General features: G+C 44.5%; 2 protein-coding genes across 6 annotated transcripts in view; one reads left to right on the top strand and one right to left on the bottom strand.

Annotated features, from left to right (window-relative positions):
* Positions 1 to 13112, bottom strand: part of MITD1 (microtubule interacting and trafficking domain containing 1) — a 33123-nt gene extending 20011 nt beyond the window's left edge. The window contains exons 1-2 of one of the 3 annotated variants that reach the window (XM_033949702.1): positions 13057 to 13112; positions 3906 to 4007 (exon numbers count right to left, since the gene is read on the bottom strand). In XM_033949702.1, coding sequence (XP_033805593.1) covers positions 3906 to 3954 — 49 coding nt within the window. In that variant the 5' untranslated portion in view covers positions 3955 to 4007; positions 13057 to 13112. Of the gene's footprint in view, positions 1 to 3905; positions 4008 to 11979; positions 12413 to 13056 lie in introns of those variants that run through there. The other 2 variants (XM_033949700.1, XM_033949701.1) reach the window with 2 other exon arrangements.
* The window catches only part of MRPL30 (mitochondrial ribosomal protein L30), a 48058-nt gene continuing 43829 nt past the window's right edge, over positions 12369 to 16597 (top strand). Inside the window, exon 1 of one of the 3 annotated variants that reach the window (XM_033949705.1) lies at positions 12369 to 12485. The gene's annotated coding sequence lies outside the window, so the exon portion shown is untranslated. Of the gene's footprint in view, positions 12552 to 16597 lie in introns of all 3 variants that reach the window. The other 2 variants (XM_033949704.1, XM_033949703.1) reach the window with 2 other exon arrangements.

Here is a 16597-nt window from a genome sequence, read left to right as displayed (position 1 = left end):
GATCGCGATCGACCAGTAGCTCAGGAAGGCAACGCGAGTCGATCGCGGAGCCCATCCCGGGCTCCATGATAGACTCTTGTTGCCGTCCTGATCTACCGGGCCGATCAGCCTTCCTCTCCAGTGTTCTCTCTAGGGCCTTTTAGCTGGGCGGTCCGCCCAGCTATCATCTGATGCTGCCACCGCTGCTGAACATAAAAAAAAAACCAAAAAACAAAAACCTGCTTGGAGATTTCAGCCCGTAGCGAATTTAGGCTCCGTGGCTCTAACGTGTGCGTGCCGGCTTCCCTTCTCTTCCCTCCGAAACCGGAAGTTATGTCCGGGGGGGGGGGGGGTTTGAAGGGAAGCCAGCACGCACATATTGAGAGCCCTGAAGCAAGCGTTCGCTATGGGCTAAGGCGGGAGACAGGTTAGTGAAGCATTTGCTCTTCTTGCTGCCGGGTCCTGCCTACTTTCTGTTTCCGCGAAGGCAGGACCCGGCAGCATTTCCCCCAATAGGTCGATCGCGATCTTGGGCCAATCAGCCTTCCTCTCCCCGACAGCAGAATTGACGTCGGGGAGAGGAATGCTGGTCGGCCGAAGCAGGGAGAGCTTGGGGCGTCGTCGGCTTTCGGGCCTGTTATTGGTGGCGGTTTGGGTCCTGGTCCCCGATAGCAGTGGCTTGGGGGAGGGCAGGGAGAAAGAAAGAAAAAGGGCATGCAGGGAGACAGAAGGAAAGAAGAGAAACAGAAAAAAAAGAAAGGGAGGCAGAGAGAAAGAAAGGGCAGGGAGAGAGGAAGGAAAAGTTGGGGGAGGGAACGAGGTCTGGAGGAGAGGAAGCATACAGGCTAAAAGAAGGGAAGAAAGATTGGATGCACAGTCAGAAGAAGAAAGTGCAACCAGAGACTCATGAAATCACCAGACAAGGTAGGAAAAATGATTTTATTTTAAATTTAGTGATCAAAATGTGTCTGAATTTATATCTGCTGTCTATATTTTACACTAAGGTCCCCTTTTACTAAACCGCAATAGAGTTTTTTAGCACAGGGAGCCTATGAGCGTCGAGAGCAGCGCTGGGCATTCAGCGCAGTTCCCTGTGCTCTAAAAACTGCTATCGTGGTTTAGTAAAAAGGGAGGGGGGTATATTTGTCTACTTTTGTATGGTTGTTACTGAGGTGATAGTGCATAGAGTCATCTGCTTTGACCTCTTTGAAAAACCCTGGAATAGGAATGATAATTAACATTTTCTATGCGTACAGTGTGCGTTGTGTTTTTTAAAAATTGTATTGTTGGTAGATCATTTTGACTTGGTCATTTTAAAAGTAGCTCGCAAGCCCAAAAAGTATGGGCACCCCTGATCTAAATGGTCTGTTGAGCAAGGGTAGTAGTGCATTGATTCTTCAGTTTGATATAAGTAGCGCTTTTGACTTGGTGGATCACACCAAGTTACTGGCCTGCCTATATGCCCTAGGGTTGCAAGGAAATTTCTCTCATGGTTCAAAGGGTTCCTTGGATCGAGACTCTATCAGGTTAAGTCTAACAATCAGCTTTCCGTAGCTTGGAAAAACCCTTGCGGGGTCCCTCAGGGTTCCCCACTCTTCCCCACATTATTTAATGTGTATCTATCTTCTCTGGGGTTTCATTTGAACAAACTGAGCTCTAGACTGTTTAGTTATGCCGATGACATTACGATCATCATTCCTTGTAATACAACTATATCTCATATTACCCAAATAATTGAGTCTATACTGACACTGATGGAATCATGGACACAAGAATTTAAATTCAAATTAAATCATGATAAGACCAAATTCTTTGTTGCGTTTCCACCTTGAATTTTACATGAACCATCAATTACTATAGACTCAACACTTTATAAGATCATTCCAATGATTAAAATATTGGGAGTTGTTATAGATCAACATTTGACCATGAAAAAACAAGTAGATGCTGTGGTGCAAAAGGGTTATTACAAATAGTGAAAGCTGTGTACCATAAAATCATATTTTGAGTTTCCAGCCTTTAAATTTTTAGTTCAGTCATTACTTCTAAGTTTTCTCGACTATTGTAACAGTGTCTATTTGACATGTACCAAGAAAGAGATGGCTAGGCTTAGACTGATTCAAAATACGGGGGTCAAATTAATTTATGGTTTAAAGAAATATGATCATGTGACTCCTTTCAACCGTGAGTTGCATTGGCTTCCGGTGGAGGCGTGTGTTTTGTTTAAGCTGGGTTGTCTTTGTTACAAAGTTGCGTATGACCGATAGATTTCTCATAGCATTCCGTAAACATAGGAGAGAATCATATGCATTGTTTAATTTTCCGTCTGCTCAAGGTTGTAAGAGCAAGAAATCTTTGGAACATACACTAGCATTTCAGGCTACTTTCTATGACAGGGAATTTAGGCCACTGTTGCATAGTGCTTGCTCTTACAAGCACTTTAGAACTCAACTGAAAACTCATCTTTTTTCAAAATATTTAGCGAACTAATTTAAATCATCCTTAGGTTGTTATTTTTAATCTTTTGTTCACCACATTGAACTTACAGTTATGCGGTTTATAAGTACAATGTTATGTTATATAGTATTGTCATTGTGTTGGAAGGTTCTGTGTCTAGTTTGTCTTGAGGTAGTTGTTTCTGAATAGACACGTTTTCAAATTTTTGCGAGAGTGTGTATCTGGGTAGCCCTGATCTCCATGGGTAGTGAGTTCCAGATTTTTGCTATTTGGTAGTTGAGTATTTTGCAGTGGATTGACTTGTATTTTATTCCTTTCATAGATGGGAAGGATAGAATCAAGCAGTCGGTGTTGCGATGATTGGTGGGTCTACCTAGTAGTTCAGTGAATCTGGGAAAGCTGTTTGGTGTGTCCCTATAAAATGATTTGAATGCAATGCAGCAAAGCTTGAATTCCATGTGGTTTCTACAGGGAGTCAGTGTAGTTCCATGAGTAATGGAGTGAAATGATCAAATCACAATTTCTAGAATACGAGTCGCGCTGCAGTGTTTTGTATCATGAGTTTTTTTCATGAGTTTTGTTGAGATTCTTGAAAACACAGCATTAAAGTAGTTTAATGATGCTAAAATAGTAGACTGGACTAGTGTTCTATAGTGTTTCTGGAAGAAATAGGATCTTATTCATCTAAACCTGTGTGGTCTAAAAGTTTGTCTCCTTGTTATTTTTAAAAAAATTTTTGTACAACGCTTTGTACCTTTGGATAAGCGTTTCATCAAAAACTTGAATAAACTTGAATTTGAAACTTCGTGTATAGAAAGATTTCTTGATTAGGTCATTGATGTACTTATCAAAACTTAGTGTACTGTCTAAGAAGACTCCCAGTACCTTGGAAGATTGTTCAGTGTTGAAGCTGGTTCTGTTTGGTAATTTTATATTTGATGTATTTCTATGTGTTTCACCCAAACCATAGTAATTTGTTTTTCTCTGTGTTTCATTTCAGGAGGTGATTTGTAGACCATTCATGTTAGGGTTTCGAACAGTTTAGATGATAGATCTGTTAGTTTCAAGTTTGAGGGTATTAACAAAAGGATGTCATCAGCATATGAGAACAGCCATTTGCCTGGATTCAGGACTATTGAATTTAGGGTGGTCATGAAAATGTAGTATAGTAGTAGTGAGATGGGAGATCATTCAGGTACTCCACAAGGTGGGATCCAGTATTCAAAGTAAGTTCCATCCTTTGATACTCTGTATCTTCTGTTTGTTAGGAAATCCTGGAACCATAGTTTCTACCATTTTGCCCAGCATGAATGTTAGACTTACAGGTCTGTAGATCACTCAAGCATTTTTTTTTTTTTAAATTGGCGTTACATTTTGTGTTAGCATAAAGTTCAGAACTTTGATCAAACTTTGGAATCTCCCAATTGCTTATATATAGGACAAAAGAACCATATAATATAACTTCATACCTTCTTTCTCTTGTTCAAGATGCCTTTTAATTTGCTCAGCTCTATCCATATAGTCAGATATTTTTTGTCTGTAATGACTTTTCTTCTTTTCATCTTTCGTACCTGGAAAAGAAAAACAGGGAATACAGATTCAGATAAAGGACTACATTGCCCAAATTAGGGACACAGAAAAAATATGCCACTAAAAAGTTATTCATTAGCTCCATAAAAAAAAGAAAATCATTGCCTAGAAACCATGATATCCTAGAAAAAAAACAAATCACCAACCACATTTGAGTTTTCAAGCTGGCCCTAAGTTCCAATTCACTTAATATGTCATTAGTTCATTACATTAAGAATGAAGCTCATTATCATTTTCTAGATATGCAAGCATTCTCCTGATATTTTCAATATATTTGATTAAGGAAAGCCTAAGAATAAGATCTGATTTATTGTGCTTCACAGTACATGTATTGTAGCATTTCAATGTATCATTAAATAGAAAGATACACTACGTCAATAACTAAAGGAAGACTCACTTTTAAAATTTCTGACCGCTTATTACAAATTAATGGAACAGAACCATAGAAACATGATGGCAGATAAAGGCCAAATGGCCTATCTAGTCTGCTCATCCATAGTAACCATTATCTCTTTGTCTCTCTGAGAGATCCCACATGCCTATCCTATGCCCTCTTGAATTCAGACACAATCTCTGTTTTCACCACCTCTTCCGGGAGACTGTTCCACGCATCTAACACCCTTTCCGTAAAAAAGTATTTCCTCAGATTACTCCGGAGCCTATCACCTCTTAACTTCATCCTATGCCCTCTCATTGCAGAGTTTCCTTTCAAATGAAAGAGATTCGACTCATGCACATTTATATTACATAGGTATTTACTTTAAGACAATTTTTATTGAACAAACCAGAAAAACAGATAATGAACATGGTCCAGAAAATAAGTCATTTAGGAATTATATAGCATGTATCCCCCAATCCTAATATCCCAGCCCCACCCCCTCCCACCACTCCACTTCCCTACACCCCACTCTTCATAACAAGATATACCAGAACATACCAAAGAATATTGAACGCCTTCAACGTGCGCCAAACGGCTGAGCACCATTGGCCCCTCCCCTTTTAAGGGGGAGCTCCAGTAGTTGACGTCAGGGGTGGGCGGAGCTAACTCTCGCCACTGCCCTTGCTCTCTCCTGCCTTCTGCTCCTACTTCCCTTCTCTCCTGCTTTTCTACTCTGATCCTTTCCTGACTCCTAGCACCTTTACAGAACCTCTAGCTCAGCGCCGCTGGCCCCTCCCCTTTTAAGGGGGAGCTCCGGTAGATGATGTCTGGGTGGGCGGATCTAACTCTCGCCGCTGCCCTTGCTCTCTCTTGCCTTCTGCTCCTGCTTCCCTTCTCTCCTGCATTTATATGGAAATCTGAGTTGAAAGGTTGCTAGAGAAACTGTAGCTTATTTCATCTCCATAAATTTCCACCTCCTTATCTGAGCCCACACAGAGAGTTCAATAAACACTTGTGTTTTCCCATGTAAAAATTGTGTATATAGTCCTATAATAAAACTTCAGTATACACACCTTATCTCGAAGATTCTCAAAACTTTAAAGCCGCTGTTAAACTGTTTTCCGACGGTTTAGCCTGCATGCATTTTAACGGTGGATTATCAAAATGGCTTATCTCTGTCTTTAGTGAGGTCTCTAGTAGTCTCCGACACTGACATGCAAATGGGCTCTTCAACATTGAAATAAACACTCCAGTGGATTCTTAACAATTGCTGAACCATTTTCTAAGAGTGGCGTCGGCTTTTGGTAACAAAAATCAGTGACTGGTCCAGGGATGCCAGTACTGTTTAAAACCCTGGCATGGCAATGTTGGAGACTGCTAGAAAGTCAACTGAACTCCCCCCCAAGCAGTGGGAGAGATATCGATTCTCTCCAGCCACAAACAACTCACCCCTGCATCGGCGACCCCCACCCCCCAGTAGCGAGAGAGATACCCATTCACTCCCTGTACTGGCGATGACTCCCTCCCCAGCAGTGGGAGAGATGCCCATTTTCTCCTGCCGCCAAGCGACCCCACCCCACCCCCGCTGCCACACAACACCCTCTCCTGCCTCTGGCCCCCTTAGCTTGAATTAGTTGGCCGACAGGAGGAATGCCTACTCCCTGCAGCCAGTTGGCCCATCTCTTCAAAATGGGTCTTCCCCTCCCCGGTGCATCCTGGGATGCACCAGGGAGGGGCCTGAGGCTCTGATTGGCCCAAGTTGTCTAAGGCCCCTCCCATAGGAAGTTTTCCTCATTGCAAATGGAGAAGCTAGGAAGAGTTTGAGTTTATAATCCTTCATCCACTCCTCTACCATCACTATTATTGCTGATAATGTTTGTAAAATGTTCGCGATATGAGATTGTAACAGAAGTATGATAGTCATGTCATCAGTGTAGCTGTACAATTTTATTCTGCAATTACATAATTTTTTTTCCCCAACGATGCCAAGTAGATGTTAAATAGCGACAGGGAGATAGGGGAATCCTGGGGAACTTCACATGGGTTAGCCCATGTTTCTGATAGCTCATTCTGAAAACTTACTTGATAGGTTTGCAGTGTTCTCCCCAGAAATTTTTTCCAGTCAGGTGGGGCGGAATGGGGAAATTTGGTGGTGGGGAAAATTAAATGTGCATTATTTTTATTAATTACTATTATTATTTTCCAATGCTCAATATGACTCCCTTTTTTAAGAGTTGACACTTAGGCAGTGTTCCAGTAGCATTTAAGCAAACCTTGTAAAAAAGTAATGCAGATCCTTTTATTCCGAATAACTACTGGCCAGTATCGAACCTTCCATTTCTTTCAAAGCTACCGTACTTGAGAGAGTGATATTCAACCAACTTCAAACCCATGTTGAATCAGTTAATGCTTTGCATCCTCGGCAATATGGTTTTTGTTTAAGACATAGCACAGAGACAGTAGTTCCTGCCTTAGGGCTCCTTATACAAAGCTGCGATAGCAATTCTGCCACAGCAAATGCACTGAAGCCCATAGGAATTGAATGGACTTTGGTGAATTTGCCATGGGAGAATTTCTACTGTGGCCTTGTAAATGGGGCCCTTACTGCGTGAACTCCATAGTCACCTAGACCAGTGTTTCTCAACTTTTTCAAGTCAAGTACTCCCTAAGTCTAACAAATACCAACTAAATACCCCAGCCCAAGCTCTGCCCCTTACCCCACCCCCATTTATAATAGTACTAATTGTAATGCAATTTCTTCCATTCATACACAATATAATCTTATTAATTCACAATGGTAACCACAATTTTTTTTTTTTAAAAACACAAAGCACACTGTATGCAGAGAAAATGATAATTATCATTTATATTTGTTTTATTTGTCAAAGCGGTCAAGGCAGATGACTAAAATATGCAATGTCACCTCAGTAACAACTATAGTGCAAAATATAGATAGCAGATTATAAATTCTCAAAACTGACACATTTTGTACTTTTGTTGTCTGGTGATTTCATGAGTCTCTGGGTATAACCGGAAATATGTCGGAGATACAGCAGGTAATGCAAAGATATAGCAGGGTAGGAAGGAGTCAGAGAAATTTATCAAAGAGATAGGTTTTGACTGATTTCCTGAAGGATTGGTAGGAGGGTGCACTTGAAATGAGGGTAGACAGACAATTATTCCATTTGCCAGCTTGGAATGACAGTGTTCTATCAAGAAATCTCTTGTATACACAGCCCTTCAAGGAGGGGAAGGCAAATAGATGGGTATTACGTGTGTGAGTGATGCCAGGAAGTACAAAGTGATGCGATAGGTAAATTGGGGATGAACCAGTTATGGTTTTGAAGCAGAGGCAGGCGAACTTGAAGATGACCCTTGCCTCCATTGGCAACCAGTGAAATTTTCTGTAGAATGACCTAATATGGTCTGCCTTTTTGAGACCATAAATGAGACGGATGGTGGTATTTTGGATGATTCTCTATTTTGGATGCATCTCTCTGTTCTTCCTCAGGGTCTCTCTCCCCCCCCCCCCCCATCTTTCTCTGTCCGCACCTCCCATAGTCCAGTATCTGCCTCATGTCATAAAAAGATGATGGCAGATAAACATCAAATGGCCCATCCAGTCTGCCCCTTTGATCCAGGCCTCTGTCTCTCTGTTGCTTACAAATACCCCCCATCCCCAGCATTTGTTCTCCTTTCTTCCAGGTCTTTCTCTGACTCTATTTCTCTCTCCTTCCTTCCTTCCTTCCTCCCTCCCTCCTTGGTCCAGAATCTTTCCACCTCTCTGCAATCTCTTTCTCTCTTCCCTCTATACACTCCCAAATTCAACATCTGCCCCCTCTCTTCTGCCTCCCCTTTGTTTCAGGTTTCTCCCTCTATCTTCCTTCTGCTAACTTTTCAAGTCCTCCCACTTTTGTTTCAGGTCTTTCTGTATTTCTCACTCTCACTGTCTTCCACCTCCCCAGGACCTGGTATATGCATATCTCTCTCCTCAGTTCAGGGTGTTTCCCCCTCTCTGCAGTCTCTTTCTCTCCCTCTATACCCCTCTAGTCCAGCATCTGCCCTGTCTTCCCCCTCCCTTTTGGTTTAAGTCTACTTTCCCACCCCTCCTCAAGGTGCTTTTCTATCTCTCTGTCTCCTCCTCCTCCTCCCCCCCCCCAATGTCCAGATCCAGCGTCTCTGAAAAGATTTTTAAAAGTTACCGACAAATTCATACGCCCTTTCCCCTGTAATATCAACCATAACCCCCCCCTCCAAACTCGCTCACAATTTTCTTTCTGAAACTCCCCGAGTGCAGAAACAACCAATTGTACCACAAAATCATCCTACACTGAGCAATAGATGCTCCTCTGAGCTCTTAACTCCTGCGCTGTAGTGTCCAACTTCTTTTCGATTTGAGGCAGGGTTGCCAAATACAAATTGTTTATTTATACACTGCACATATCCCAAACAGGCTATTCTTTTGTTTTTATGCAATTCAAAAAGACATGTGGTATACACACAGCATCTCCCTTTTGGGAAAAGAATAAAGTATAGTATACTTCCAATCAAAGCAAAACATAACTCCCCCCCCACACACACATACATGCCAAAAAAAAGAGGAGCTCATGAGGTGGGGGAAAAGAGGTTATCTGCACAGTGAGAGGATAACTTACATGGATCAGCAGATTCAACTCTAGAGAACTTTACAAAACCCACCAAACCACTGAGGCTGTCCTGCAAGATTAAATAAAGGAGGTGGCTGACAGTTTCACGCCATAGCTTCTCCTCCTCAATTACCTTCTCCAATTATCTTCCATTCGACCCCTCTACATACAAAATAATAAAAAGGAGGCGTCCTTCTCCCCCCATCTTCTCCATGTCCTGTCTGCGTCCTTCTCCCCCCTGTCTTCCCCATGTGCTTTCAGTATCCTTCTCCCCCCTCTGTCTTCCCCATGTCCTTTCAGCGTCCTTCTCCCCCTGTCTTCCCCATGTCCTTTCAGCGTCCTTCTCCCCCCTCAGTTTTACCTTAAGCGTCTTTTCCTCTCCACTCCACTCCACCTTTCCTCCCTTTCTCTCTCCCTGCCCCTTACCTTTGTGGCGCTTCCACACCCGACTGACAACAGAACAGGCCCGGTCCGACAAACCTCCCTGCCCTGTAGCCGTGAAACTAAATCACCTTCTTACAGCAGCTGGAGTATTGAAGCTGCTGTAAGAAAGTAATTTAGATTCGCGGCTACAGGGCAGGGAGGTTTGTCGGACCGGGCCTGTTGTCGGTCAGTCGGAGGAAGTGCCACAAAGGTAAGGGGACCTGGCCAGCTGTGCACCCTCCTATGGCTGCACCCGGGGTGGACCGCCCTCCCCGCCCCCCCTTGGTACACCACTGCCAATCGCAGCACACAGCCGATCGGAACGGAAGTCTTCCCGATGTCAGCGCTGACGTCGGAGGGAGGGAGGGAGGGCTTTGCTTAAGCCCTCCCTCCGACGTCAGTGCTGACATCGTGGAAGATTTCCGGTCCGATCGGCTGTGTGCTGCGGAAGGCAGGTAGGGAGAAGACGAGCTTCGCATCCAACCCTGCAGGAACCCCGCGATCCTCGGAGGCGTCCCCATGGGATCCCCGCGACCCTAGGGGGCGTCCCCATGGGATCCCCGTGACCTGAAGGGGGAACCCGCGGGATCCCCATCGTCCCCATTCCCATGCAGCTCTCTACTGTGCATTCCCCCAACAAGCTGTTGAAGGCAGATGGGGCAACTGGGAAACCCCCCCCCCCCACTAACCCAGAAGGCTTTTCCTCTGATGTCAGCTCTGACATTGGAGGGAAGTCCCATGGATCAGCTTCGGGAGGAAGAGAGGAGCAGGAAACCCCGGCAACAGGTGGAGCGGCCAGCAAGGAGGGATCCCTGGAAGATTCGACAGACAGGCGGGCAGGGAGGGAGGGCGGTGGTGACAGCTTCGACAGCTGGCCAGGCTACATACCCCATGTTGAGAAACACTGGTGTAAGGCGAACAGTCACTGCAGGCCGCATAAAATGGCCAGGCAGGCTGGATTCAGCCCACAGGCCTAGTGTTTGACACATGTGCCCTAGAGGGACTAGAAGGGGCCAAGCTAAGTGCTCCTGCTCCCCCCCCTTCACATGCTCCGTAACATATGGTATACAGACGCTCCTTAGCCAGCTATCCAGCACAATTCTGGCATGACACAGGGGAAAAACAGCCTGAGGAGTGCATTTCAATCGATTTTAAGCAAATTGAGGTGTTTTGAGGCAGATAGAAGCTTTTTAGTTCAAATCAGGAAAACCAATATGGGCACTGCAGCAGCATTTTGGCGCCAAAAAATGGTCCAAAAGAACAAGATAAAAGATGAAAAAAAAATCAATGGAAGGGATTTTTTGAGGTAGGAAACCCTTTGAGGTAGGGAACCAAGCCTCTGCAAGCCCCAAAAGAACAATTTAAGACCCGTCTCAATTCTCCCATAGGCTGTAACAACCCATTCTCACTATTCTGTGCAGGGCTGAGGAGTCAAAGACAATTTTGGGTACCAGAAACTGAGGAGTCTGAGTTGAAGGATTTATCTACGAACTCGGATTTGGAGACAATTTTGGGGTAACTGGAGTCAGAGTTGTAGGTACCAGGAACTAAGGAGTCAGAATCGAAGGATTTATCTACTGACTCCATAGCCCTGATTCTGTGCTGGTGCCTTGCCAGATTGAATATTTCAGTTTGCAGCTGGAATATGGAGAAGATAGCTGCCTAAGTAAGACAAGCATCTATAAATGATCCAAATGCTTGTATCTTGAGGCTGTCAGTTGGATTGTACATCAGACTGAGACCTTGGACACCCCCCCCCCCAGTTTCATATGTGTTGAAAGGGGGAAGGAATGCAGCTGGCACCTGCTAAAGCCCTCAGGACTGCCAGGGGGCTAGCCTGTGTTCAAACTTCAGAACGACCAGCAGTGAGCCTTGCTACTAGGGGAATGGTCCCTGAGCCTCCAGAATTGTTGGTCCAGGCTATAAAAGGGTTGCCTTGTTAGCTACAGACTTCTAACCAGTCCTGGGGAGATGAATCTGCTGAGCGCTCTGAAAGAACGCCACTGTTCAGGACCACTAGACACACTGCACTAGACTAGGGTTCACCAGACATCCTCATTTTAGAGGTCTGTCTGTGTGCCCAGAGGGATTTCCAAAGCCCAGCTGTTTGTCCAGATTTTGGAAGCCCTCGAGCTAGGTGCTGCACCTGGAGGCATTCTACGCATGCGCAGATGTCATCGTGATGACATCATATGCATGTGCATGATGTAATTGTGTCGATGTCCACACATGCACGCACAGAGGCCCTTGGGAAAGGAGACAGGAGGTTCAGCTGGGGTGTAGCTGGAGGTGGAACAAGTCAGGGCCAGGTGTCCTCTTTTTTTAAAGTGGAAATCTGGCAACCCTACACTAAAATAAGAGATTTATTTATTTATGGTGGGCATGGTTAAAACAAACTCGAGTACTTAACAGACCAGTAGGGGATTGACAGTTAAAAACAGATACAACTATGCTTCTGGGTCCTGCTACCGTATTACTCCCATTTCCGTGACAAGTTTCATATACCTTTGAGTACTTGTAGCAGTAGATCTATTCCTTCCCGGTAACACACCAAAGCTTCCAGAAACCGGGAGTTCTCGTCCAGCTCCACCGCCCTTTTCAATACAATCACAGCTGAATTCTCCACTCCAGAATTCACAGACATGGTCCCAAAAGCCCAGCGAGACCGAGCAGAAATACCGGGGTTGCTTTTCCTTTTCTTCTGGTGGGAGCCAGGCTCAAGAAAAACATGAATTGGTCTGTGGTGAAAGTGACGCGAAGACAACACCGCGGCTTCCGGCTTCCTGAAGTACAAGAAAAGCAAAGAGCGGTCTCTCATCCCCCAAAGCCCACGAAGAAGGCGTAACTATTAACAGAGAAATAAAACTGAAACTCAGAACAAAAGTGGGGCGTGTCAATCCCAAACTTCTTCCGGGTATACCATTCATCTTCCCAAGTTACTTCCTGCATCTGATGCAGCGCAAGAGGAGAGGGGGGTTGATCTATTCCAGACACTTCTTCGCTTCCTGGCGGTGAGCGCTAGTAGAATACAGTAAGTGACGTCTAAAAGCGTCGTCTTAGACTTGTTAGCACAAAAGGTGAGCTTTTTTTTTTCTTTCTTTCTTTTTAATAGGAGTTAAGTTGAGGGGTGAGGTATGGATTTGTGATTAAAAGCAAAATAGTGTCTGGGCTCGGGATAGGGACATTTCTAGGGCAGTATTCGCTTTTGAAGAAGCCAATAACAAAACTCCGTGTGCTCAAAATATGTTTGTGTTTTGCGGATTTGGGGTACAAAATAATTTTATCATGGAGTTCAGCTGCTGGTATTTTTGAAAATGTGTGTGTGTGTTCAGTTCAAAATAAGAGGACACCTCTAATATGCTACAGTAGTTTTAATAACTAGGTTTGAAATGTGGAAGCCCGTATACCTAACAGGACCATTTATTTTTTCCCTCGAAACGGGACCGGACCCCCCCCCCCCCTGTATCCCAGATCCCCCCATGGGAACCCATTAAATATAGTTCAAAATACAGATGGCAGATATAAATTCTCAAAACCGCCACATTTTGATCACTAAATTGAAACTAAAATCATTTTTCCTACCTTTGTTGACTGGTGATTCATGAGTCTCTGGTTGCAGTTCCTTCTGACTGCATCCTTTCTATCTTTCTCCCTACCCCCCTTCTTTCTTTCTCTCTCCTGGCCCCCTTTTCCGTCTTTCTCTCTCCTAGCCCGCCCCCCCAAGCCACCGCCACACTAACATCATCTTTGTGCAGCGACTGCCAAGCCTTCCCCCTCCCCCTCCACGGATGTCAATTCTGACGTCGGAGAGGAAGTTCCGGGCCAGCCAGGCAGCAATTGGTTGGCCCAGAACTTCCTCTCTGATGTCAGAATTGAGGGGGGGGGGAAGGCTTGTGCAGTTCCCTAGAATCTCGGCGAGAGGGAGAATTAGAAGTCTGTTCAAGGCCGACAGAAGCAGGAAGATTTTCTAGCGGCACCGGCACACCCTGTGGGCTGCGTGCCGGTGCCAGACTGTTGGGGGGGGGGGGGAGTTAAGTTTAAGTTGTTCGGGCGGGGGTGCCAGTTCGCGCGGAGGGGGGTCTTTGTGAGTGGGGGGGGGGGGAGTAGCGCCGCTGGCCTCGGGGGATGGGTGGGGGGGAACCTATCAAAACGAGTTTCCATTATTTCCTATGGGGAAACTCGCTTTGATATACAAGTATTTTGGTTTACGAGCATGCTTCTGGAACGAATTATGCTCCTAAACCAAGGTTTCACTGTACTTAGTTGCAATATTCATTGAGCTAGACCCCCTTTTTTATTGGGTGCTGGTAACATCATGCATAACAATGAATAATAAAATGTCATTTTTAGCTGCTCATAAAGCTGATGAAAAATACTAATTTTTGGCAGTCCAGCACAACTTTTTATGCTAGTTTCAGCGATGCTAGTATGAGCACCATAGATGCAAAACCCCGCTTAAAAATTTAGTTCAGAAGTGTGCCTTAAAACTTGTTGCAATTTGTTGTGATAAACTGGTCAAAATCTATCAGCTGCTATAGCTCCAGAGCAAAAGTACTGTATTTGCCGGCGTATAAGACGACTTTTCAGTACCTTAAAATCCTCCCCAAAGTCGGGGGTCGTCTTATACGCCGGGTACTGTTTACATGCCCTTACTTTACATGCCCTAACATCTCCTTCCTTACCTCCTTACGGTGCTTACGGTACTAGTAAACCTGCCGGGACATCAGCGGGGCCATGGCGGGACATCAGTGTGACAAGGGTGCCAGCTCCTTCATCCTGCGCAGCGGGAAGCAGCGGCGCTCTGGCCCCACCCCTTTTCTCTTTACTACGTCTCTCGCACATGCGGCCGTGTGTGGAGTCTAGCCCTTAAGGAAGTTGCGGGGGCGAACAGGAGGCTTTTGAAGGCTTTTAAAGGGAAACTGTCATGCCAGCAAACTTGCTAGGGACTTGCCCGGCACTTGCTCTCTCCCTCTATGTGTTATCTTCCTTCTATCATTGACAGTTTCAGTTTGGTTAACAGTTTAGAAAACAAATAGCATGGCAGCTCCCATGGGTTTATTGTTCTATTCAGCTTTAGTGAATTAATTAAAATTGTTGAAATAAATTCTGATGTTCTTTTAAGTTTTATTTGTTGTGCAGAAGGTGTGCGGAAGAAGGGGTAGTCTTATATGGCGAGTATATAACAAACTCTATATTTTAACTGTAAAAGTTGGGGGGTCGTCTTATACGCCCAGTCGTCTTATACGCCGGCAAATACGGTAGTTACAGACTTCAGATTTTTATCATAGATTGTCCTTGCACTAGATACTACATTGTCAAATTTGCAGCAATTCAGTATGAATAGCTGCATCAGAACATTCCTTCAAATTTTGCACCATTGACACAAGAGCTGAAATTTGTCAATTTTCAGGGTTACACTATAACTGCAAAAGGTACTAAATAGATGCCACACAAAGCAGTGAAAAGTCTAATAGACTTTCAGGGTGACCCACTCTGTCTCAAGCACCAAATCTTCAATACAAAATATAATATGTGAAGGAGGGATCCTCAGTGTGAAGGATAAGCGAAGGGAGAAAATTCTCCAGCGTTTTACACACACTGGTGAAGATATAATAACCTCCACCTGCACACCATCACTGGATCCCTCCGGTGTGCTCAAATTAATCACAAATCAGTGAGAGAAATAATTAAATGATATAAATTAATCATAATACTACAGTGCTAAAGTAAAGACAGAGTGGGACGCTCTGAGAGTCCCCCAGACGACTTCTAGGTATAAAACAGCAGACTTAGCTTGAAGGCATGGTCCGAAGGACTGGAATCAACTGCGGGACAAGAAAACCACTGCCAGGATCAGGTTCTACCAAGCCCGGTTTCGGAGACTCTGGGTCCCTTCCTCAGGAACCTGTTGTACTGGACGGACAGCAATCGTTAGGCCATGAGCGGCACAAAAAACAAGCCAGCCGGCAGGAGGGATTTGTGATTAATTTGAGCACACTGGAGGGGTCCAGTGATGGTGTGCAGGTGGAGGTTATTATATCTTCACCAGTTGTGTAAAGCGTTGGAGAATTTTCTCCTTTCGCTTATTGTTCACACTGAGAATCCCTCCTTCACATATTATATTTTGAATTGAAGATTTGGTGTTTGAGACAGCGTGGGTCGCCCTGAAAGTCTATTAGAATTTTCAGGGTCAATCATAAAAAAAAGAGTCTGCCTGAATCTTTTTCTAACTAGTACCACCTGAAAGAGGAAATATTACTGTACAAGATTTACCGGTATATTTATTTGTTTTGCAATGCAACCCTTATTGAAATATAAATTTGCTTAAAAGTGTGGGATATTTTGTGTACAGCTCACAATATACACATATCACAAGGCTAGAAAATGTATATGAAATAGGTGTTGCATTGGCCACTGCTGGTTTTCAAATGAGCAAACCAGTATCCCTATAGCCATAGGGACCATGCCCATTAGCCATGCAACAACAGCCATGGGTGAGGTTCTTTCCACAGGCTACCAAGCCTGATTGTGGGTCTCTCTTAGTATCCCAAGCTTGCATTATCTGGAGTACTTGAACTTTCATGAGGCTTCATTAATCTGCAGCTGATTAATTTCAGGAAAACTATACTGCTGACCAGATGATGTCACTGGAGCTGGAGTAACTGCAATAAGAACATAAGAAGAAGAAGTTGCCTCCGCTGAGGCAGACCATAGGTCCATCCTGCTCAGCGGTCCGCTCCCGTGGCGGCCCATCAGGCCCATTGTCTGAGCAATGGTCTATACCTATCTATACCCCCCAATCCCTTTTTCTTCTAGGAATCTATCCAAACCTTCTTTGAAACCATTTAATGTTTTCTTGTCTACAACAGCCTCTGGAAGCGCGTTCCATGTGTCCACTACCCTCTGAGTGAAAAAGAACTTCCTAGCATTTGTTCTAAACCTATCCCCTTTCAATTTCTCCATGTGCCCCCTTGTACTTGTGGTGCCCCTTAATTTAAAAAATCTGTCCCTGTCTACTTTTCCTATGCCCTTCAGGATCTTGAAGGTTTCTATCATGTCTCCTCTAAGTCTTCGCTTTTCCAGGGAGAAAAGTCCCAACTGCTTCAATCTGTCAGAATATGGG

Source organism: Geotrypetes seraphini, chromosome 6 (assembly GCF_902459505.1).
Source record: "Geotrypetes seraphini chromosome 6, aGeoSer1.1, whole genome shotgun sequence".
Taxonomy (NCBI): Eukaryota; Metazoa; Chordata; class Amphibia; order Gymnophiona; family Dermophiidae; genus Geotrypetes; species Geotrypetes seraphini.
This window is presented reverse-complemented; position numbering and strand designations above follow the sequence as displayed.